The sequence below is a fragment of the Ovis canadensis genome, chromosome 13, assembly GCF_042477335.2.
Source record: "Ovis canadensis isolate MfBH-ARS-UI-01 breed Bighorn chromosome 13, ARS-UI_OviCan_v2, whole genome shotgun sequence".
Lineage (NCBI taxonomy): Eukaryota > Metazoa > Chordata > Mammalia > Artiodactyla > Bovidae > Ovis > Ovis canadensis.
The window spans coordinates 32,345,198-32,368,294 of NC_091257.1; the positions used below are offsets into that span (position 1 = coordinate 32,345,198).

The 23,097-nt window shown below is 39.0% G+C and overlaps 1 protein-coding gene across 5 annotated transcripts in view; it reads right to left on the reverse strand.

Annotated features, from left to right (window-relative positions):
• LOC138417351 (ankyrin repeat domain-containing protein 26-like) overlaps positions 1-15,189 on the reverse strand; it is a 72,232-nt gene extending 57,043 nt beyond the window's left edge. For all 5 annotated transcript variants that reach the window (XR_011248091.1, XM_069547264.1, XM_069547263.1 and 2 more), the window contains exons 1-7: positions 14,706-15,189; positions 11,864-11,978; positions 11,529-11,702; positions 7,385-7,491; positions 5,191-5,258; positions 2,644-2,677; positions 901-970 (exon numbers count right to left, since the gene is read on the reverse strand). Coding sequence is in view for 4 of the 5 variants with exons in the window: in XM_069547264.1 (XP_069403365.1) it covers positions 901-970; positions 2,644-2,677; positions 5,191-5,258; positions 7,385-7,491; positions 11,529-11,702; positions 11,864-11,978; positions 14,706-14,935 (798 nt within the window). In the remaining variant the exon portion in view is untranslated. The remainder of the gene's footprint in view (positions 1-900; positions 971-2,643; positions 2,678-5,190; positions 5,259-7,384; positions 7,492-11,528; positions 11,703-11,863; positions 11,979-14,705) is intronic.
• Positions 15,190-23,097: the final 7,908 nt, after the last annotated feature.

The window sequence follows — 23,097 nt, forward strand, 5'->3', positions numbered from 1 at the left end:
TCTTCAATGAGATGAACAATTGGGAATATCTTCTTAATGGAATGCTTTAGAAAACACAGTGGAATCCCTTTATAATATGGGTTTTGAGAAACAGATTTTTAATTTCTAAATTTCCATAATTACAACTATTTTACTTTAGTTTTAATGCAGAGCCAAAGACAGAAACAGAGAAAGAAACAAAAAAAAAAGCACCCTCCTAACAGTTCTAAGAAACCAAAATAGTGTCTAAGAGTAGGAAAAAAACTAGATGATATAAACTATATAGTTTTGGAACTGAAAAGTTCCAGGAAGATTCCATGATTATTACAGGAAGTAATTGTATCCACTACGAGTATTATAAAAGTCAAGTCAGTATGGTTTAAAATTCACAGTAAGACTCTATATCCTTGACCAAATTTTGTATTTCCTCCATTGTAAGAAAGCTTTTCCCAGTACGATTTTCCTGTCTCTATGTATTTTCCAACCCATTTTTTTCCTTCACTCCACCTTCAGTATTTGAGACTTCCCTGGTGGCTCAGACAATAAAGCATCTGCCTACAAAGCAGGAGACCTGGGTTCAACACCTGGGTCGGGAAGATCTCCTGGAGAAGGAAACGGCAACCCACTCCAGTACTCTTGCCTGGAAAACCCCATGGATGGAGGAGCCTAGTAGGCTACAGTCCATGGGGTCGCAAAGAGTCGGACACGACTGAGAGACTTCACTTTCACTTTTCAGTATTTACTAAAGTAAAAAGAAAAAAACGTCAACTAGTCATATTTTTATAAAATGGTTTGCTCTCACCAACTTTCCATTACAAACATAAAACAGTGAGAGGGACACCACTGCTGAATATTAAGAGTAAATGCTATATGAAACTAAATTCAGAGCAGGAAAACTAATTACAGAAGAGAGCACTTTACCTTGGTTTCCAAATCTAAGTCTTCATCATCTGATGTAGGCCATGAATCAACACCAGGTTTGTTGGAAAACCTTTAGAACAAAAACATAAACAACAGAAATGAGTGAGTTCATTTCTTTAAACAAAAAAAACAAGTGAAAGTTTGGCTATCTGCATATTTTTTTAATATAAATTTATTTTAATTGGAGGTTAATTACTTTACAATATTGTATTGGTTTTGCCATATATCAACATGTATCCACCACAGGTATACACGTGTTCCCCATCCTGAACCCCCCTCCCTCCTCCCTCCCTGTACCATCCCTCTGGGTCGTCTCAGTGCACCAGCCCCGAGCATCCTGTGTCATGCATTGAACCTGGGCTGGCGACTCGTTTCATATATGATATTATACATGTTTCAATGCCATTCTCCCAGATCATCCCACCCTCTCCTTCTCCCACAGAGTCCAAAAGACTGTTCTATACATCTGTGTCTCTTTTGCTGTCTCGCATACAGGGTTATCATTACCATCTTTCTAAATTCCAAATATATGCATTAGTATACTGTATTGGTGTTTTTCTTTCTGTGTATTTCGTATCTGCATATTAAATGAAGTTTCTTGACATAATTAAAACTTGGTCTCTGTTTTAAAAAAGCTTTTTTTCTAAAAAAAAAATTTTTTGATGTGGACCACTTTTAAAGTCTTTCTTGAATTTGTCCCAATGCTGCTTCTATTTTACGTTTTGGTTTTCTTACCTGAGGCATGTGGGACCTTAGCTTCTGGAACGGGGATCAAACCCACACTGCCTACCCACACTGGGAGGAGAAGTCTTATTGACCATCTTAACCACTGCAAGCCCAGGGAAGTCTCTAAAAGGTTTTTAATTACCTATTTCTGCTTCCATCTCTCCCAACTATTGAAATACCTAGTTAAGACTCATTGTTAGTTTCCATGACATACAGTGAGAGCCAATACACTGGCAGAGCCTGAACATAATTTGGTTTCACCAAAAGTCCCAATAACTGAACTGAAAATCAAATTGGTGGATTGACATAACTCGTTTGCCCAAACTGGAATAAACCTGATGACTTGAAACAAAGTGGAAAGATATGCTGTTCCTTCTGCATTCTCTGTTCCTAGTTCAAAGGCTAAATAAACGGCATTCATCAAAAATGGCAGTCTTGGTCCTTCAGCAGTGGAACCACTTACTGAGACGGCCCCACCCCTCCCCTTTACTATGGAACAGTAGTTCTCAGCAATGTCTGAAACTTAAAACGTACAGATATCAAAGAACTAATTTATATGTTTAACTTATATGCTACACAGTACTTCTCAGTCTCTGCTGAGGGACACGAGAGTGGACGTGGGAGCCAAGCAGGCCAGCTGTCAAATCACAGGTCAACTCATTTTAACCATGCAATCACGGGTCAGTTCATCAACCTCCTGAACCACAGGTGGCTAATTAAGTAAAAGCAGGACACAGCTACTTTACATAGCTGCTGCGATGACTCTGCTGCCGCCGCTGCTAAGTCACTTCAGTCGTATCCGACTCTATGCGACCCCATAGACGGCAGCCCACCAGGCTCCCCTGTCCCTGGGATTCTCCAGGCAAGAACACTGGAGTGGGTTGCCATCTCCTTCTCCAATGCATGAAAGTGAAAAGTGAAAGTGAAGTCAGAGTAGAACGCTCAACAAACATTAGTTTCTCTTCCCCATGTTCCCTTACTTAAACATACAATTTTAAAACATCCATAAAATCCTACCTGCTTAAAGAGTCTTCTTCAGAACTCTCATCCTCTATTAAAGAAAAAAGTAAGACACATTTTAAATCAACAAAAGAAAAATACAGACTATTAAAACCTCAAAACTGATGCTCTGCTTAAAAGTATTCCTTTGGGAGCACACCTGGAGCCCACACTAGAGGGAACAGTGATTGTACTATACTCGCAGGCCATTAATGCCTAAGAATTACTCCTTTCCTTTATATCATCAAATGCAAAACAAAAAAAAGAAGAAAGAAGGGCTGTTTACAATGACCATAATCCTAACCAAACTCTAGAAGACTGACACAAAGTTATACTATACCATTAATAGAATCAGTACTATAAACTGACAATAGCACATTTAAACAGCAAAGTATTTCTGGACTTCCATTGCCTGGAGCAGTGAACAGAGCCTACAGGTGTCTTGCTGGGACATAACACAACTTCTCTGGCTCTTCAGTTCAAGATGAAAACACCCTCTCACAGGGAAGCTTGGTCTACAGGCACTGAACTTCAGAGCGTGGTAAAACATAGGAAACAAAGTCTTCCTGGCCCTCTTTCCAGATGCAAGAGAAGTATGAAAGATGTAGTGAGTCTAGGTTTAGAAAGAATAATCTCTTGAAAGGAAGGTGGGGGAGGGCAAAGGGGTAAAGGGGGTCAACTGGGTGGTGAGGATGGGGACTAGACTTGTAGTGGTGAGCAGACAATAGGGTACACATATGCTGAACTTTTTTTTAGTTTTAAATATATATATATATACACACATATATTTTAAAAGTATAATCTCTTAAGACTATGTCCTTCCATTGTTCAAGAGTATCTGGACCACAAAGAGCACGATGATCCAAACAGTCCTGTGTACTAGTGAGGGATATCATTATTATCAGTTCTCCCCATTATATGACAAATGCTGATAGAAATCATGCTTTTTCAGGCTGGAAGGCATACATCATGAGATCCAAAGCTGATGAACAAGGGGAGGGATGGAAGGAGGGAGGCAGTGATGGACTCTGGTGCTCTTGGACAACATTTCACACGTGTTGTCATGATCTGATGCTGGAGGGATGGCTCACATGCAGTGACTCCATGGGGCAAGGAGTCCTGCAAGCTCACGCCTGGAGGGCAGGGGCAGTGATTTTTAAATGTTTGCACTCTGTGACATCAGAACAATGCTTAGTACATAAAAGACATACAATGATTTCTTCAGTGAACAAATGAACAAATAAATAAGAATGTTTTCTTTGAAAATTTTGTTTATAAAAATACAGAAATTAACCGGGGACAACTCTATTCTATTCTGAGTATGTTGAAGACCAAGACTCATGTCATCTCTGTGTCTCCTCTAACGTGTAAGACCAACCTACAGGAGTTCTTTGATGGATGTTGCTGTTGTTAAATCACTGAGTCATGTCCTACTCTTTGCGACCCCATGGACTATAGCCCACAAGGCTCTTCTGTCCATAGGATTTTCCATGCAAGAATACTAGAGTGGGTTGCCCTTTCCTTCTCCAGGGAATCTTCCCAACCCAGGGATCAACCCCACATCTCCAGCATTGGCAAGCGGATTCTTTATTACTGAGACACTTGGGAAGCCCTCTTTGATTAGACAGAGGTCTACTAAGTTAAAGGTGTCCTCAGACAGCTTATGCAATGAGCTAGATGCCACATCAAGGGGCCATGTGGTGTTTTTGTTAATGTGACGTGTTTTTGTGCTTTTATTAGAGTCTGCAGAGTCCCAATTTGATCTATGTGAATATTGTATGCAATAATCTTTTAACTAATGGCAAGAGAACATCTTGTTCTAAAAAAACTATACTGTCATGACAATTATCCAATACACAGACGGAAACATCTGGTTCTAATGAAGTCAATCTATCTCACTCTTCTTGGATCTGTAAGGAATGAAGTCGGCAACAGAGACCTTGTCGGTCCAACAATAGGCAAAATAACTGGTTCTCAGCCAGGCACTGTTTTTCTGTCTCCTGTACTATTGGTAGGTACCTTTCAAAAATAATCGCTTCCTGGCGTGCTGCACACTGGCTCAGCTTTGTAGTTCTTATTGTTTATCATTTGGTATCCTACCAGGAAGGTATTGTTGAGGTTCCCAGTTGTAACGATGGTAACTTTTTTAGTGAGATTACTCACTACACAGGTACTACTAACTATTCATTCACTAACTGCAAACCATTTGTAAAAATTAAAGTTATAAGAAGTCTAATTTGGTATAATATGATTATACAGAAAATATATATCATACTAACTTTAAAAGTTTTTTCTATCTACAAGAAAATCTAATACAGGATTTTAAGGGCCATGATTAAATACATGGATTTGTTTTAAGATAATACAGTCTCTGATTTTAAGTTACCCTACAATTAACTTCTTAAACAATTCGGAATACTAGACTATTAAGAAATTAATTTAAAAAATAAAATACACATGCAAATTACATATGCTTTTTCATTGCTCTTTCATCATTAAAAGTTGCTCATTCCTATTTTATCTATGGTAGCATCACCAAGAGTAATTCATTGTCAGATAACTTACCTGGGTTGCTGTTTTCAGGAGGAGTTTTAGGTCTCTCTTCTTTATATTCAGAAATCAGTTGGCGAATACTATGTATTAAAAATGTGATAATATTTTAACACAAATAGGAAAAACAACTACCAAAGTCTTAGACTATTTCAGAAAATGTCACAGATAATATCAAAACTTCAATTGTCCCATATATTTCAAGTTTCTAAGTTCTACAAACTTTTTTTTAGCATGTAATTAAAGGAGAACGAAAAGGAAAATGAAGCACTCATGAACTAAAGGCAGTATAGCTCAGTAAAATAACTAGAGTTAATTGGCATATGAAAACTCTCTTGAACTCAGAAATCCTAGCTCTGTAACCAACTGCTCTTCGTTCTGGAGAAGTTACTTCCCAATTCAAAGTCTTCCTCTACACAACTGGGATCTTACTGCCTTATTTCACAAGGGGATTAAGAGGATTTAATGAGATAATATACTCCCAAAATGCTTGGAGAAACAGTCAAAGAATGGAATAATTTGGTCTAGAACTTTATTGCTGGAACTACTTTGGAATTCCAAATAAAATCTAATGTGTGTTTTTTCATACCTTTAACATTCAAGTGTTACAGAAAACTGTTAATTATGGTGATTAGCTGTTCTTTGTGGTTTGTAAGTTAGAGAATCTCAGCTATTGTATAATTTGAACCTAAATTTATTTATAAAGTACAAAAACTCACATTAGATAACATAATTATCTCCAATTATTGCAGCTAATTACACCAAGAGCAGAAAACTAATCACAATCAAGACCTGGCCTGGACCACTACTCTTCCTTCTCTACCTACTCAAACTCTGAACCATGTAGATCTTTCTGAGAATGATGTCTAATCTCCACGCTCATCTTCGTTTTACCTGGAAGACATAACCCTACTCTTAGAATGGATACTGGCAAGTCCTGGACAGGGCTTACCTCACTTAATTCTAACTAACTTACTTGACTGAGACTTAGGAATTTCTGGTGAATGAGTTCCTTATGAGGCATACTCTGAAAACAAGGGCTTCCCTTGTGGCTCAGCTGGTAAAGAATCTGCCTGCAATGCAGGAGACCTGGGTTCGATCCCTGGGTTGGGAAGATCCCCTGGAGAAGGGAAGGCTGTCCACTCCAGTATTCTGGCCTGGAGAATTCCATGGACTGTGTAGTCCGTGGCGTGACAAAGAGTCGGACATGACTAAGCGACATTCACTTTCACTTCACTGAAAATGTTTAAGGCTGAAGCACATATAAATCCTCTGGAAGATTTTCATTATTATAGGAAACAGATCTCATGAGGGCCCAATCATCATTATGGACTCTCAGGCAAGCTGGCACCCAATACTCTGGGAAGGATGACAGGGAACTTATGACCTAAGAAAAGGTACCCCCTTCCTGCCCCAGGACAGAAAGCCACCTTGAGGTTCAAGTCTAGAAACAAAGGAGAAAGGGAAGTCCGCTCAATTCCTGCAGGAGCACTTGAACCTCCCTGACAGCCTAAAATGGTCTGCACTGCTATCTGCTAGCAGAAAAGATAAATGACAGCCTCAATGGACACCTCATTGCAAAGATCGAGGTTTAGATCTAGGCTTACACGTGGGCTCCACATAAGGTTTCTGAGTGTGAGGGGGAGGCTAGGAGGCCCAGCTGCCAGAACTGGATGCTGGTGCTTTGCAACAGTGGCTGAGCTACAAACATATATGAGAACTAAGAAGTTGTCACTAATAACATCAGCATTCTTCTAAGAAAGTAATTGAAAGCAAAGAGTCATCCAAAAGACAAAATCAAGTCTTTTATGTTCAGTATGCAATTTTAAGGAAAAGTATACACAAAGTAGAGATTAAAGAATTATTATAAAAGAATTAAGAAATTCAATATTGTGTCATAAGATAAACTAAAAAAGCAGAATCCATATTTTATAAAGCTAAGAAAACTAATATGAAATCCCTCAGTGACTACAAGATCAATGAAAAAAAAGGGAACCAGATGCATATGACATCAGTCAATATTACAGAGGAATATGAATCCTGCTATCTATTCCTGCTATATATTGTTGTTCATGATTCCCAGTCAGAATAATTGATTTTCTACCTGCCTGATGATGTGTTGATTACAAATTAATCCTTTTATTAATTTAATCTTGATGTTACCACCTTAGAACAGCACAAAGGTTTATAAAAAGAAAAAGAACGGTACCTTTGCATCTTATCAACCGCATGTATATTTGCTTCTTTCTTTGCTAAAAACTCCACCATTTGCTGCTTCCTTTCACTTATAGCAAGTGACAGCGGTGTGAGGTCATCCTGTAAAACAGGGAAAATCATTTCTTATGTACACAGTTAACCTATTTCAAAGCTGAACTTTGAAATCATGTAATAGCTTCTCTGAACTTAAACACAGAATTCAGAAAGCAAATAAAAGGAAACCCCCTCTTCCTTATCCTCCTGTGAGCCTTCTTTCTCTAGAAGATGCTCCTCCTCTGGGCCTTCCCTGGTGGTCCAGTGGCTAAGACTCCAGCTCCTAATGCAGGGGGTCCAGGTCCATCCCTGGTCAGGGAACTAGATCCCACATGCCTCAACTAAAGATCCCATGTGCCACAATTAAGACACGGTGCAGTCAAATATGTCTTTTAAAAAAATGATAAATAAAATGCTCCTCCTCTACCTCTTCAAAAGACTAACTACAGAGTCATTCTCTAAAACTCACTTCCAACATTTACTGGTTCCAAGGATCTTTGCTCCTATCATACTATTTATCAGGGATATCGTAGTATTCACTTGCTCTATTACTACTCTCAACACTCCTCCAGAGAGAATCAATTAACTACTAAATAAACAGCATATTTTAGGAACAATGCTGAGGCAGAAATATATATATTATTATCTGTAGCATGTATAACCGATCCAAGGATGATGATGAGTAACCTCACAAGGTTTACAGACATTCCAATGGGAATATTACTCTCTATATGAACATGCAAAGAAAAAGAGTTGTTGTTTCTTTTTTTTCCAAAACACCAACTAATAATTTCTACTTTGAAAAATTCAATCTCATTCTTAAGAAATTCTTTTAAAATATGAAATCAATTACAGATTAATTAGAGTGTCTCCAAAATCTTGAAATAATTATCAAAATAAACTATAAAACAAGAATTGGAAACTCAAATGCTTATGGAGGGAAAGTTGGTGACCTGAGTAAGTGAAAAAGCCAGGTAAGGCCAGCAAATCCAAGAACAGATGCTCCATACAGAAGGGGCAGCCTCTGCATACTGACCAAACAGTAGAATGGGCTCAAGGGGGACCAGATTTGGTTCTTTGAGAAGCCTGAAATGCAGACTTCTGCATGAGTCTCCTAAATTTTAAATGTTGACTCAATTTGCGGAGGTAAATTAAACATATCCAAGGGCCAGCCTTGGTCGATGGCCCACTTGTGGTTTGATGTCTGTTATTCCCAAACAGGTGGGAATAAAGCAAGTATTTGTATGTGAAACCATCCCTTCTTCATAGCATGTGTTTCACAAAAAGTAGGCCCAACACATAATAAAAATTGCTATTAAGGCTCATAATTCAATTAAACATAATTTTTTAAAAAATCATAATTCCACTTCAAGAACGTTTCCACTGCCTGTTGAAACTACAATCTATCTCTAGAATTCCTCTAGATTGTTAATTAAATCGATATTCAGTTCCTAAGACTGCTAAAACTAAATCATCAAAACAATTCCCATTTATACTGTTACTAACTTCATGGGTTTTGATGTTTAAAGCTCTCATATTGCTTATGCCAGGGCTCAGCAAATCTAACAGACACACTGCAAGAGTCTGTCCTGTGACACCAAAAGGCTCATGAGTTACTATTACTGCAGTCAGGAAAACTCTGTTGCTAACAAACATCTGTTGACCTAATGACCTGGATGAAAACAGAAGGTGCAAAATCCTGAAAGGGTCAGACTCTACAAATGAACTGACTTCACCATGAGCAAATCTCTGAAGACTGAGTGCAAGTGAATAATTAGCGGTTGGAAGGAAAAGGAGTTATCATTCAAGCCAATAGATATTGCCAATAATATTCCTTTTAACTTCTTACAGGCAGAGAAAAAGTCAGGTTAATACTGTTGCAAAGGAAGGAGCTGATGGAAGTAGCTAGCACTGATCAAGCTCCAACTCTTCTAGAGATTACTTATTTTTGAGATAGGTGCATTTAGAAATTACACTTATTCAGTCCATAGTTGTTCACCACAGATCATATCAGAATCTCAAGAAAACAGTTCTAAATACACACACCCGGGCCTTCCTCGATTTATTCCATCAAAATCTTCAGGGAACAGCCTAGGCTTGTAAATGTTTTTTATAAGTTTTCCCAAGTGATTGTGGTTTTCACCAGCACAGTCTAGCCAAGAATTAGTGCAGCAACCACTCCACTCTCATCTCTTACCCATGTGGCCAATTCCTTCTCTTACTTGAGGATTTGAATAAAAAAGAAAAGTGTAAGAGGCAGAAGTCATCAAAACAGCATGAAATTTTCCTGGGTAAACACTGGTAGAACAGGGACTACTGCTGCTAAGCCGCTTCAGTCGTGAACAACTCTGTGCGACCCCATAGATGGCAGCCCACCAGGCTCCTCCATCCGTGGGATTCTCCAGGCAAGAGTACTAGAGTGGGGTGCCATTGCCTCCTCCAGAACAGGGACTAGTAAACTCAAAAGGCACCCTGATCTCATTATTTATAAATCACTTACTTTCCATCAAGACATTCTAGACTGGAGAGCAGAGTCTAGGCTCTTATCGAAGTGGGTGTTTCTGCCAGAACAGGATAAGATGTCAGTTAATCACTTCCCACTTAATCACCACCTGTTCACTGCCAGTCTGATCTCCTCAAATTCCTCCTAAAATTGATATATAGGCTACTATACCATCCACTCACTCTCTTTCTCAAAATAACAACTAGTATCCCTGAAAACTGAAAAGCCTTACCAAAATATATAAACTGAAGGGAAAAAAAGACGAAAACAAAAATCCTAGGACTTCTGTGGTGGTCCAGTGGCTGGGTCTCCAGGCTGCCAGGTCAGGAAACCAGATCCTACATGGTGAAACTAAGACTCAGCACAGCCAAGTAAATAAATATTGAAAAAAAAAAAAAACCCAACTCTTTGGCATTTCCCAATGGCCAAAATTCCAACTTGACCTACATTTTTCACCTGCTCTCTCCTTTTCCCTTTTTTCCTTTACTTTCTTAAGCCTTGGGCAATAAGAGAGAAATCATTTTTATATAAATCATTTTTATAAAATAGGAATTTGTTAACAACAGCGAGATGTCTATTATGTTGTAAAATGTTTATGTTATGTTTGAGTTTTAAGACAAAGTCTATTTCTAAGGCAAATTTTGCTTAACTGTATTTTTCTGCCAATCAAAAAAAATTTCAGTGGGGGGCAAAGTATTTGGGAAGTTTTACCTTTAACAAGTGCAGTGTTACCACAAATATCTGCCATAAACACATGAATGAATGCTTTACTCTCTAATACTTCTTCAGAAATATGTATAAAGTGAAATCTTAGACAAGTAAGTTCTTTCAAAATATCTTAATTCAGGGAAGGCTGTGGCTTTCAAACTGGAAAGTGGGAAAACTGAGCCCACCTGTGAGAGTGGAGGGAGTTCCTGGCAGGGCTGCAGCTGCAGGACGTCACGTGTGTCCTGGAGAAAGAAGGAGCGGCGGCTTTGCCATCACCAGCTCCACACGCACAGATGCAGCCCCACCAAGCAGCTCCCCAGGGCTGAGCGCGGGAGACCCCAGGGTGTACATCGTGAACCAAGCGGTCACCAGCACAAGTGAATGCTGGGAGTCAAACATGACCTGACCCTCTTGGCCGGATCTCAGAACCAGGGTCCTGGAGGGCTCAGGGCTCCAGGCCTGCTGCCTCCCAGGCCCACTTGCACTCACCCTACTCCCCTTCATGGGCACTGGGTCTCCTTCTTCCTCCCACCCACCCAAAGGGGCACCCACCCATTCCCTGAGCCCCTGGAAGCAACCACTCCTCACATCGCTTCACTGCCCCCAGGCCTTCATCATTTGTGGGCTCTGAGCCTACCACCCACTCCCAGGCACGTTCCGATGGGAAATCTTCCTTCTGGGGTAGACGGCTGGCTGGGAGACAGAGCTTTGCCCTTTCTGTGGACACACATACATCCCCCACCCCTGCATTGGCCTTGGAGTTGTTTCCATAGTAACAGGGCTTGATGGACACTATTCAGTTTACCTATTTACATTGTTATAAATAAAACAGTTGTAGATTTTTAAAAAATGCTTCACAAATATTTTGTAAATAAAGTTAATTGAGTTATACCTTGTTCCTGGCTTCTATATTGGCATCGTAGGAAAGCAGCTTTGCTGCGAGTGATATATTCTGGCAAAAGACAGCATAGTGAAGAGCGGTGTTCCCACTGACATCCACGACATTTGGGTCGGCACCATGCTCCAGCAGAAGAGTCGCACACTCCTCTTCTTGGCATTCTACGGCCTGTCAGTGTCGCGCCAAGAAACAGAGTGTAAATTCTAGGAATTCAAAGTAAACGGTCCACAAGCTTCACCGGTTTGCTATATCTAAATGAGATGAATTCACTTTAGTCTCAGTAGTTAAATCACATCCACCTCGTATGGACACAGTTCGCTGCCTCATACCTTCATCAGCGCGGTCCTGTTTTCATTGTCACAGAGGTTAAGCAGGCATTTTCTCTCCAGGAGGAGAGTGACCACCGCTGAATGGCCATTGGCACAGGCCAAGTGGAGTGCAGTCCTATGAAAGCAAGAGGAGTTTTCAGGAAACTGTAAGGTTACTGTTTCAACACAATTGTTCCTGTGATTGAAAACATTCAATAGCATGCTATTCCTATCCCTCTAAAACGAATATTTTGTTTCCTTCTGGAGAAAGAACATTATATATTAGTTTTAGCTCTTCTTACCGCATTAATGAAAGAACAATCTACTTGAATAGAATAAGCATGACCTCGAGATTTAGTTCAACCTGGATTTGAATTTGGTGCAGAGGTTAAAGCGTCTGCCTGCAATGTGGGAGACCTGGGTTTGATCCCTGGGTCCGCAAGATCCCCTGGAGAAAGAAATGGCAACCCACTCCAGTATTCTTGCCTGGAGAATCCCATGGACGGAGGAGCATGGTGGGCTGCAGTCCACAGGTCTCAAAGAGTCGGACATGACTGAGCGACTTCACTTTCACTCTGTCACTTATTAGCTGCCGCTCACCCTCTCTGTACCTCAATTTCCTCATTAACATAATGGAGAGAGAGTAGTAGTTATCTCACAGAACTCCACCATGATGCTTAAATGAGATCCAAGGAAAGGATTTAGAACCACTCCTCACACAGATAACAGCTCAGTAATTGCTAGGTAATATTATCATACTTGTTACTATTATCTTACAAGGACAACATCTCAATAAAGTCAAAGGTTATTACATATCCTTTGCAAATATGTTTTGAATATCAGAGACAACATTGTACTTCGCTGATTTTAATATCATTTCCTTACTTTTTAACGTCTCTGACATTGGGATGAAATTTATAAATCGCGTCTTTATAGCTATAATTGGTAGCATTTTTGTTTGTTTATTTCTCATTTTTCCTGTTCATCTAATCACCGTAAGGTCTTTTTTTCCTAAGGTTGAAGTATGGATGACGTATACTGTATATTATTATATTTTATAGGTGCACAACATAGTGATTCACAATTTTTAAAGGTTATACTCCATTTAAAGTTATTATAAGATATAGTTATATTCTCTATGTTGTACAATATATCCTTATAGCTTGCAGGATTTTAATTCCCCCACCAGGGATCCAACCCCAGGCCCACAGTGGTGAGTCTTAACCACTGGACTGCCAGGGAATTCCCAAGATTCCCTTGACTTCTGAAAAGGCTGAAAGTTGTCAGAGGATACCAGTCTCAAAAGAATTCTAAAAAAAGTTATAAGTGAGAAATTATTTTTATCTGTGCCACATTCCTATTAGTGCCAGAAAGACAAGCCCTGTCTGCTATTCCGACTTCCCTACAGACAGCTTGATCTACAGAGAGTTTTAAGTTTTTTGTTTGTTAAATCAACCTCCAGATTTCCTTTTCCTTTTTTTTTTTTTTTTTTTGGTGCCGAAACTCAGGAAACTCCAGAATTCTTGCTTTTGAAATCATTCTTAGAAAGGTCTTTGGGGTGGGAGGGAGGCTCAGGACTAAGAGGATATATGTATACTTAACAACTGATTTACGATGTTGTTTAGCAGAAAGCAACACAACATTGTAAAGCAATTATTCTCCAATTAAAAAGAAAATTAAGGTTAAGAACCAGCAGAAATAGAAAGAAAAAGAAGGTCTGTGTCAGCACACACACAAAACATGTATAAACACGAATTTGTGTTTTCTTCTGGTACTTTTCTCACTGTGCGTATTTAAAATTTTTGATCCATACTCCATCTGAAGCTTTTTTGTGAGATAAAAATCTAATTACTTTTCTCTAAATAGTTACCAGGTTATTTCTCCACCATCTACACATAATTTATCTTTCTAATAGAAAATGTCACCAGTATCAAGTTCTAAATTCTTACATATATTTGGGTGTTTGGGTAGTTTATATTCTGTTCCATTCATTTATCCATCTTTTCAGTTGTTAGTAAATGAACACTTTGCGGGCACTTACAGCACATTTTGACATCTAGAGGGGCAAATCTTTCATCTACTATACAAAACTTTTAATTTCATCACAACAATTGAGAGAGCATATGTAACAAAAAATCTTTAAAACCACAATATGTTGATTTGGTTTAAATACTGACAGACCACACATCCTAAGAAAATGTCTTCCTATTCAAGGACACAGCCAGCTCCCTACTTCAAAGCTTGTAAGGTCCTTCAGCAAAGAAAATATATACCTAGGCATACACTGATATAAAAGATATTGAATTGTATCTTAAGAATTTTTAATCCAGAAGTTGATCTGGCATGGGAGTTATTTTGTTCACTATGCAGTTTTCTATAATATATAACCTTAAAGTTATAAAAATGTGTAACATTAAAAATAAGATGCTAACAACATCAGAAATCTGTCCACTGCCATGATCCACAATAGGCGATCCATAAAGAAGCATTTTCATAAATCACATGAGAAAAAATGTGAGAGCCAGGAAGAGTCCAGATTTCTTGAAAGCTATATAACTGAAGAGCTCTTACTCATGAGTACATCATGCTAACCCATAAATAATAACAAATAAACAGGAAGATGAAGGGGAAAAAAAGATACTATTTATGTTTCATTTCATTACTGATTACCGACATTCAGCTAAATGACTTCAAAACATCAATAAAGTGCTCTATAAGGGAAATTATAAGTGGGTCCGAAATGAGCTAAGGCTTTTTGCTGCCTATAAAGTCTGCAGGGCGCTGGATCCCAGGAAGGTGTCCGCTAGCCTTGGAGAGGAAACTCACAGGAGGGACCTCTGCCAGGCCCTTCCACCCCGCTTACCTGTTCATCTTGTCCCTGTCGTTCAGGCCATTCTTTCCCAGCAACAGAATCTGCTGCACTTTGGCTACGTTCCCTACAATGGCAGCTTTGTGGATCTTTCCGAGGTCCTTGTCTCGGATGCGATACCCGGGCTGGAAGTTGATTCTATGACCACCGTCTCTCCCCGGACTGATGGAGGAGCCTAAGGGCGATTCGCCCTTCTTACTGCCGAAGCCAAAAATCTTCTTCATCACAGAGCCCACGGGCTTCAAACACACCTCACCTCTCCCTCGGCTCTTCACTGTCCCCGAAACCCAATACTAACGGTACAGATAAGCCTAAGCAGTTCCCCCACAATATCCCAGTTGGGAAGCTCCGCGGTTTCCAATCTTTCAGCCCAGAAGAGTCGTAGCTAAGCGACACCGCTAAACACTGCGCCTGCGCGCCTCGGAAGCAGGCGGTCCAGCCTGTAAGCACAGACTTGGCGGGCCATACTGCCCAGTGCGCATGTGCTAGGCCCGGCGGCTCAAGCCTGAGATTGACTGTGGGCGGTGCCAGGCACATTTCAATCTAATGTACCATTTGGCTAAGCGTTTCCGGATGCTTAACAAAAGATAGAGCAGATGAGAAAGGCGTCTTTGCTGGAGCGGCGAGGAGCTTCAGGATGCTGTAACCTGTCCCCCAGAGCTTTTTTAAGGGTCTTCTAAAATACAACAACTCTAAATCTACTTATCCCTCAGCTTATTCCTTTCCACATCCCTCTTGGACCAGCGAAATTTAGCAAGTGTCTTCCCTGGTGGTTAAGAGGTTAAAGTGTCTGCTTCTAATGCGGGAGACCTGGGTTTGATCCCTGGGTCGGGAAGATCCCCTGGAGAAGAAAATGGCAATCCCATGGACGGAGGAGCCTGGTAGGCTACAGGCCATGGGGTCGCAAAGAGTCGGAAACCACTGAGTGACTTAACTAAGGAAAACTGTTTTCATGGTTCCAGAAATTGTGATAACAGCTATTATCAAGTGCAAATTTAGGGGAAACGAACTCAGGTTCTCCAGATGAAGCGAAACCGCGTTTCCGCATCTCTCTGATCCTCCCGTTGCCCAGCCTCCATCTACACATTTTCTTAATTTTAATTTTTTGCTTTTATTTTCCCAAAATCTTTAATCAACCTGTCAGGCGAGTGTATGCCCCTCAATTCTTTGTCTCGTCACAACAGACTTGGAGTGAGGGACATTAAATCCCCCTGGGAGTGTCACAGCTCTCGGCCCTTTGGCTCCTCTTTTTTTATGTTTTTTTTCCTTCGCCCTGAGCCTGCCCTATGCAAATTGGGCTTAGTCAGGAGTGCTGTTCTACCTGAAGTCCTCATCCTGGTCCTCGGACCTTCCTTTGACCTTCCTCTCTTCTATTTTCCCGGGCTTTTCCATTGTCTTTTAGCCACCGCCATTTTGGACTCCTTTTCCCTATTCTAACTAGCTAACAAACCCAAGATTTACTTTGGAGCATAGTGTAACATTTGAGAACTTTTAAAAAAAATTATCATTCACGTGTCCGAAATAATCCATCTTTTCTCATCTAGTTTAAAATACCACTTTTTAACTCTGATGTTCTCTTTCTGGGTTTTCCATTCTGTTCCACTGAATGGTCTGCTGCTTCTAGCATAGGTAGTATATAAAATACATTTTAATATCCTTGATAGGTCCAAAGTTCCTCCCCTTATTTGTCCTCTCCAGCATTCTCTCAGCAATGTTTATTTCTACATTATTTGAGATGACTTTTTAATCACCATGCCAGTTAAAGAGAATTCTCAGTGAAATTTGTATTAATTAGGTTAAGAGAAGTAATTTTAACTTGACAATCACTTGTATCAGTGTATCCAGGTAGTTGTTACCTCTCTGTCCTATTTTATGTCCCTCATTAACACTTGGAAGCTTTTTTTTTTATATGTAAATCCTATACCCTTCTTGATGTATTTATATCTGGGCTTTTTAAAATTTTTACTGTGATGGTACATGATTTTTCACTATAATCTATGAATGATTAGTTTTGATATCTGGGTATTCTTTTGACAACCAGAATGAAGAACTTTTAAAATTATAATCTTGTCATAGGAAGAAAGTGTTGAGTTTCTGGTGGTACTTAAGGAAGCCACAAACTGTTGGTATAGATCTCACCAGAAAGATGTAATACTGATAATATCCAAGATTGTAAAAAATCAAGCAAATGCAAACAAGATGGGCATTTTAAAAAACTGAAGTCTAAGACCATTGCTACAAATTAAAAAACATTTAATATAGCTAAATTTCACTAAAATCCTATTAGCCAGATTTTTCAATAATTTGCTAACTAATGTGTGTGTGTGCACGCTCAGCTGTCTGACTCTAGGGACATCTTTTTTGTTTCCTCTTAATAGTCTTTGTTCATTTGCTTTATTCACCCAAATCTATCTCCCACTCTGAAGTGTGTGTAATCATCATAATGGCCTTGCAGAATATTATCAACTCCATTTTTATGAGGCATCTTATGCTCTATACTTGTTCCATCCTCTTTAACGTTTCCCAGACTTTAAATAATCTTTTCCCTTGTTTCCATCTATCTGCAACTTGTGTGTTTCCATCTTTATTCCATTTCTTAGGAATAAAGCAAAACAGGTTGAATCCATACTGGCATGAACAGGTGAGTATATACCGAAACTTCTTTTAATATATTGATCCAGTAGTTACAATTGGACTAAACCTAGTATTGTGGGTGAAACAGAAGCAGGCTCACAAGTTAATAGAAAACAGGCTAACCCAAAACTCACCAAGTTCCTATTCCATTTGTTAATGATTTGAATTTAATGACTTTAAGACTTTTGATTAACCAAATTCAAAAGGAACAGATACCTCCATTGCACAAGATACACCAGCAAAATCTGAATGTATGGCAGCCTTACTTTACAGCAAGACAAACTAATTTACATACTTATTCTTCAGAGGCCATTTAATGCCATTTTGTTCTTTGTAGACTGAATGAATTGACAACAAATTTTTGGGATTAGTGACTCAGAAGCCAAGTGTCCAGACCTTCAGCAGAAATTGCTGCTGGAATGCACCAAAGAACTCTGAAGAGAGGCTAGGTCCCTGTTGAAATGATGTCTGGTTCCAGGACAGCATTTTCACTGATGAAAAAGCAATGAACAAAAATGAAAACAAAAAAAAATTTCTCAGAGGTATCCAGCTCAGCTACACCAAATGGTTTTGGTGTATGTGACTGGTATCAATTCTTGATCACCAAGCATTTGCTTCCTACAATAGCCCAGCCAAAAAATTATCTTTTGTCTTCTGCCTCCACAGTATTCTCCAGGGTGACCTATGAGACCAGTAAAAACTATAGTGATATCTGAGAAAGACTCTTGACGCTTCCTGAAGCAGCCTGGAATGAGGGTCAAAGCCACTATCAAGCTGCAGGGAGATTAGAACTACACACCAGGACTTCAGGTAGGTTGTCAAGATTTGGTTTACTCTAGTGTTTTTGTATGGACCAAGATACTCAAGGAGTCTTCATTAGGTCATCTCTAAACTTCTGTATTTCCTTCATCAAATGCTGTCTGGATCCCCAAGCAATGGAAACCTAAGACTTCCCATTCCCAATTTCTATGGAAACAGATGCCCTCTAGAAAGTTGTTGCCTAGAATACCCACAACTAAGACTCCTACTAAACCTATCTAAGATTCAAATAATGCCCTGGTGGTGAATAAGCACTGGAAAACAATATAGAGGTGAGAACTTATTAATATAACAAAAACTACACAAATCAATGAGAAATGGCATGTATTATTAATAAATGGTTTGGGAAAAATCAATTACTGATAAGAAGTAACTATACATCTCAAGGTATCACCAAAATAAACTCCAGGTTAGTACATGTTTAGTCTTTTTAATAAAAACCATTAAATATTTTAGAAGAAAATATGGACGAGTGGTATTATGTTTAGAAGATCTTTCCAAAAAAATGGAAATTAGAAAATATCAGTACATTTGGCCACATAAAACTTGAGACCAAAAAATTTAGTATAAATCCAAATATAGAAAAGGAATGAAAAGACATAATTACTGAAACATTCTTAGCTTACAATTATGGAACTACATTTTTTTTTTTAAATGATCAAAGGATACCATTGGTTCACAAATTAACCATGGCTACCAGAAATTTTCTACTCTTACTTGACATGGATAGCAGTTCAATTTCATCATCTTGCCTCAAGACATTTGCTCTTCAGTTCTGTGATAATTTAATCCACTGGGATCTTGATATTCTCACTGCCTTACAGCTCATCAAATTTACCCATTAAGTGGATGACTTCATACTGATGGTACTAGGTGCCTAAGAAATAGGATATAGTTTGAAAGTCCTGGTAAAAATTTATGTGAGAATTTATGTTAACCCACTTTAAAAAAACAAATCAGTATTATCGATTTAAAGAAATACTTACCCCCCAAATTAAGCACAAATCTAAACTATCACCTTGGCATCACAAATTTTTATAAAATATGTATTTACAAAATATAATGTTAACAGTATAATCAGTTCTAACAGTGACCAACAGCTTTGGTGGATAAATGAACTTTGTGATTTAGGATAGTGAGAAGCATACTAACAGCTCCCTTTTCTTTAAAAAGGTTTATTTTAAAAAGGTCTATTTTTAAAAATAAAATCTAACCAAAGGAGATATTTTACTTTCTATGTTTTCCTCCAAGAACTGTTTCCTCAAATTATGCATGAGGATTTGAGATTTTATGACACTAAGAAGCAGCATGAACTTAAGAATCTTAAAATCTAACAAGGATGAAAAACCATACAGAAAATGGAACCAAACCACAGCACAGGTAAGCACTTACCTATCTGTCAACTTCTCAAACAGGGGAAAAAAAAAATCACATTGAAAGTGAGTGTTAGTCACTCAGTAGTGTCCGATTCTTGCAACCCCATGGACTGCAGCTTACCAGGCTGCTCTGTCCATGGAATTCTCCAGGCAAAAATACTGGAGTGGGTAACCTTTCCCTTCCCCAGGGGATCTTCCCAACCCAGAGATCGAATCCAAGTCTCCTGCATTGCAGGCAAATTCTTTACCATCTGAGCCACCAGGGAAGGCCAAAGTTTTGATAAATTTTGAAGTTAGTTTTCTTTGTGCTATAACAGTATAAAACACTACCTTTCACCAAAGTTAAAAATTAAAAATTGTGAACCTTTTGGCCTTGCTTTGTTAATACTGACAACATGCTTCTACCTGGCAGGTTCTATGCTTTCTCCCCACCAGGGAACACTGCACCAGCCTTTGCAAAGTTTGATTCACAAATTTCTTAGCAATCATTCGGTTATTTCATATTTTTTATTATAGTGGATTTAGGTTTCTTTTTGAACAATGATGCTTATTTCCTAATAATATAAAAAGAGTCTCTTTTGTCCTTCCTGAAATCCTTTAGCAACCATCTTCTTCAATCCTATTTTGTCTTCTTCCCCCATCTTCTCCAACCTCTGCGTCTTTCATCACCTAGTTCAGAATTTCTAGGAGAGCTATACAGACATTACTAACATCTCAAGTTTACTAACAACAGGTCTTTAACATGTGAAAGGAGGAAACTGGTTGATAAAAGATGAAATACCTCTTGTGTGAAATCAACCCATAATACCTTAAGGAATTTCACATGCTATAGGTCCTGAAGTTATTGTTTTATTCACTTAACGGCTTCTTCTATGTACAAAATACTGTTAGCCTGGCACTCAATCCTACCTTGCATATTCTATCTTCTACTCTACTATATATAAAATAAATAAGGACTTACTCTATAGCACAGGGAATTATACTGTATCTTGTAGTAACTTATAATGGAAAGGAAGCTGAAAAAGAATATATATATATATATATATATATAAAACTGAATCACTTTGCCGTACACTTGAAACTAATATATTATAAATTAACTATACTTTATAAATTATTTTACATTGTAAATTAGCTACACTTCAACAAAAACTTAGAAAGTACAAAGACAGCAGAAGCTTTGTTAGTTTTTCACACATGTATCCCATACATGATTATGATGGAAACTACAAACAGTTCGATCCTGAAAAATCTTATGAACTGCATCACCCAAAGTGTTCAAGCAAAAATCTGTTAATGTATCTAATCACCATTTTTGACCCATGGAATATAATTAGAAGGCAACACCACCTCCCACTACCCTTTGAAATTTTCACAGAGGTTCTTCTCCCAGCCCAGGTTGAAAAACCTTACTCTCAAATAATAAAAAGTCCAGAATTGCTTTCACTCATGAAGTACTTAAAAAGAATTTCGTCTCTAACTATAAAAACACAAAGTCAGGGTTAACCAGCTCAGCCACACTACAGGATGCCCACGTGCAGTAGGGGTGGAAGGCAGGCATGGCCCTCTTTAGCTTTCCTGCCTAATTCCATTCTTCCTCCTTTAGATGGCAGTTTATGGTTTCCGACCCACCAGGATCAAAACTGCAGGGAGTAGCAGAGTTATGTGAGATGCTTTTGAGCAGTCTGGATCTGGCAGTTATTTTAAAGCTATTACTCTCCGTGGTATTTCTGTGCCCACAGCTTCCTCACCTGTAACTCCACTGACTTAAATGTATGTAATCCATTCTGTTGACTTTTCTTCTTAGCTCTTAAGGAATCCAGAGCACCATCTCAGATTATCCTTTTCTGGGGCCCATCCACACCTCTAATTGCCCTTCTGTATAATATCTAACGTGGATCCCCTAACATGGCTCACTTTCTCTCTAGACCAACATTTGGTCCTCCGAAAGCATTCAAAAGGAATTTGTCAAAGCAAATGCAGAAAATGCAGAACAGTCTCAATACACCAGCAGTTCTTCTCCCGTCCTGAGCCAGAGTTACAAGTTTTCTTAGATTCCAGGTTCCCTGGGCATGTTACACACCTGCTTCCAGAAATGCAGAAAATTACATTCCTAACAAGCTCCCCAAACTAGGTTTTACATCCTCTCTCTTTCGGTAGCCCTCCCTCTTTGGCAGCTCTGTAACCTTTTCTCATGAAATGCTTTCTCAAATTCATAACAGATTAGCCACCCATTATATTCTTGTATGAAGCACTGATACATAACTAAATTAAGTTTCTATTTTAAAAGACAGGAGGGGGTATAGGGGAATTACATTCTTGCCTAAAAGAACAGGGATTAGTGTGACAGAATAGGGGGCAAGGGAGAATTTGCATAGAAATAAAAACCTCAGTTCAAACGTATCAACTCTCCAAAGTTTACGTCCATGACTAAGTGTTGTTTCTTTCAATCCAAAGATCAAGTCTACATTCCAACAAATTTTATTAAAATATTACATACTTACATTAAAAAAGATGCTTGTAACTAGGCAGATTGAAATAACTCAGTATTTACTTTTGAAATGAGTATGAACAAATACAAAGACTATCTAAAAATAAAACACGTTATCAATTATCAAAAGTAGGTATAGGTTACTTGTAAAAATCTGGCACTGTGGTAGCTTTGAACAGATAGCTCTGAAAAGTTTGAGTCCCCTTGAAGTCTATCCTTATGAAGTTAACTTGGGTGGAATGTGATTCAGAATAAGTTGGAAAATTCACGTTCATCATGAGGAGGGGAGGAGACTGATGAATCATCTCAAAAAAGCAGCTATAAATCTGGACAAACTGTTGAATAAAATAGCCATCTCAGCACTCTGGAAATGAACTGAATATCTACAACAAACTAAGAAGTGCTTACTCCTGACAACCAGTTCAGGAAAGAACCTGTGAGCCTGTGGGCTTCCTGTGTTGCCGCATCCTGGACCTTCGCGGGCAGCAGTTCAACCAGGGTGATGGCAGATCCTGGGAACAAGGCCTGCTGCCACTGCCGGAAGGGACTCACCTGACTTGATGCGCTGTAAAATGGTGAGCTCGAGCTGTAAGCAGGGTTCGCTGAGGTTATAGTCCTATGTGGGGCAAACAACAGGGTAGCAAGGGATTTCACTGGAAGTTCTGGGAGGGAAGACAGCCATCTGGGTTTGATGAGCACTTCTAAATACTCTGGATTTACAGGCATGCAAAGCAGAAACTGGGGCCATCCACATATTCACAATTGCCCAAACCTGCACACATGCACAAGGGAGAAAGAAAAGGCCCACCAGAAAGCAAAGACCAGACAAGACTTGCAAATGAGCTGAACACTGAATGTACTTGCCAGCCCACATAGATCCACTGGCAGAGTGGAGGTCTGACTGATGGGGTTTGAACACAACCTCTGTCCAATCTTTTGGCTAAACACTAAGCTATGCAGTCACAGCAGAAACTGTTAGGAAGAAAGAGTTAACAATTTTTTTAAAAAAGGAGCAGACACAGCAGTGGCTAAACACTGTCATGGAGACAGATTTCACAAATTTACT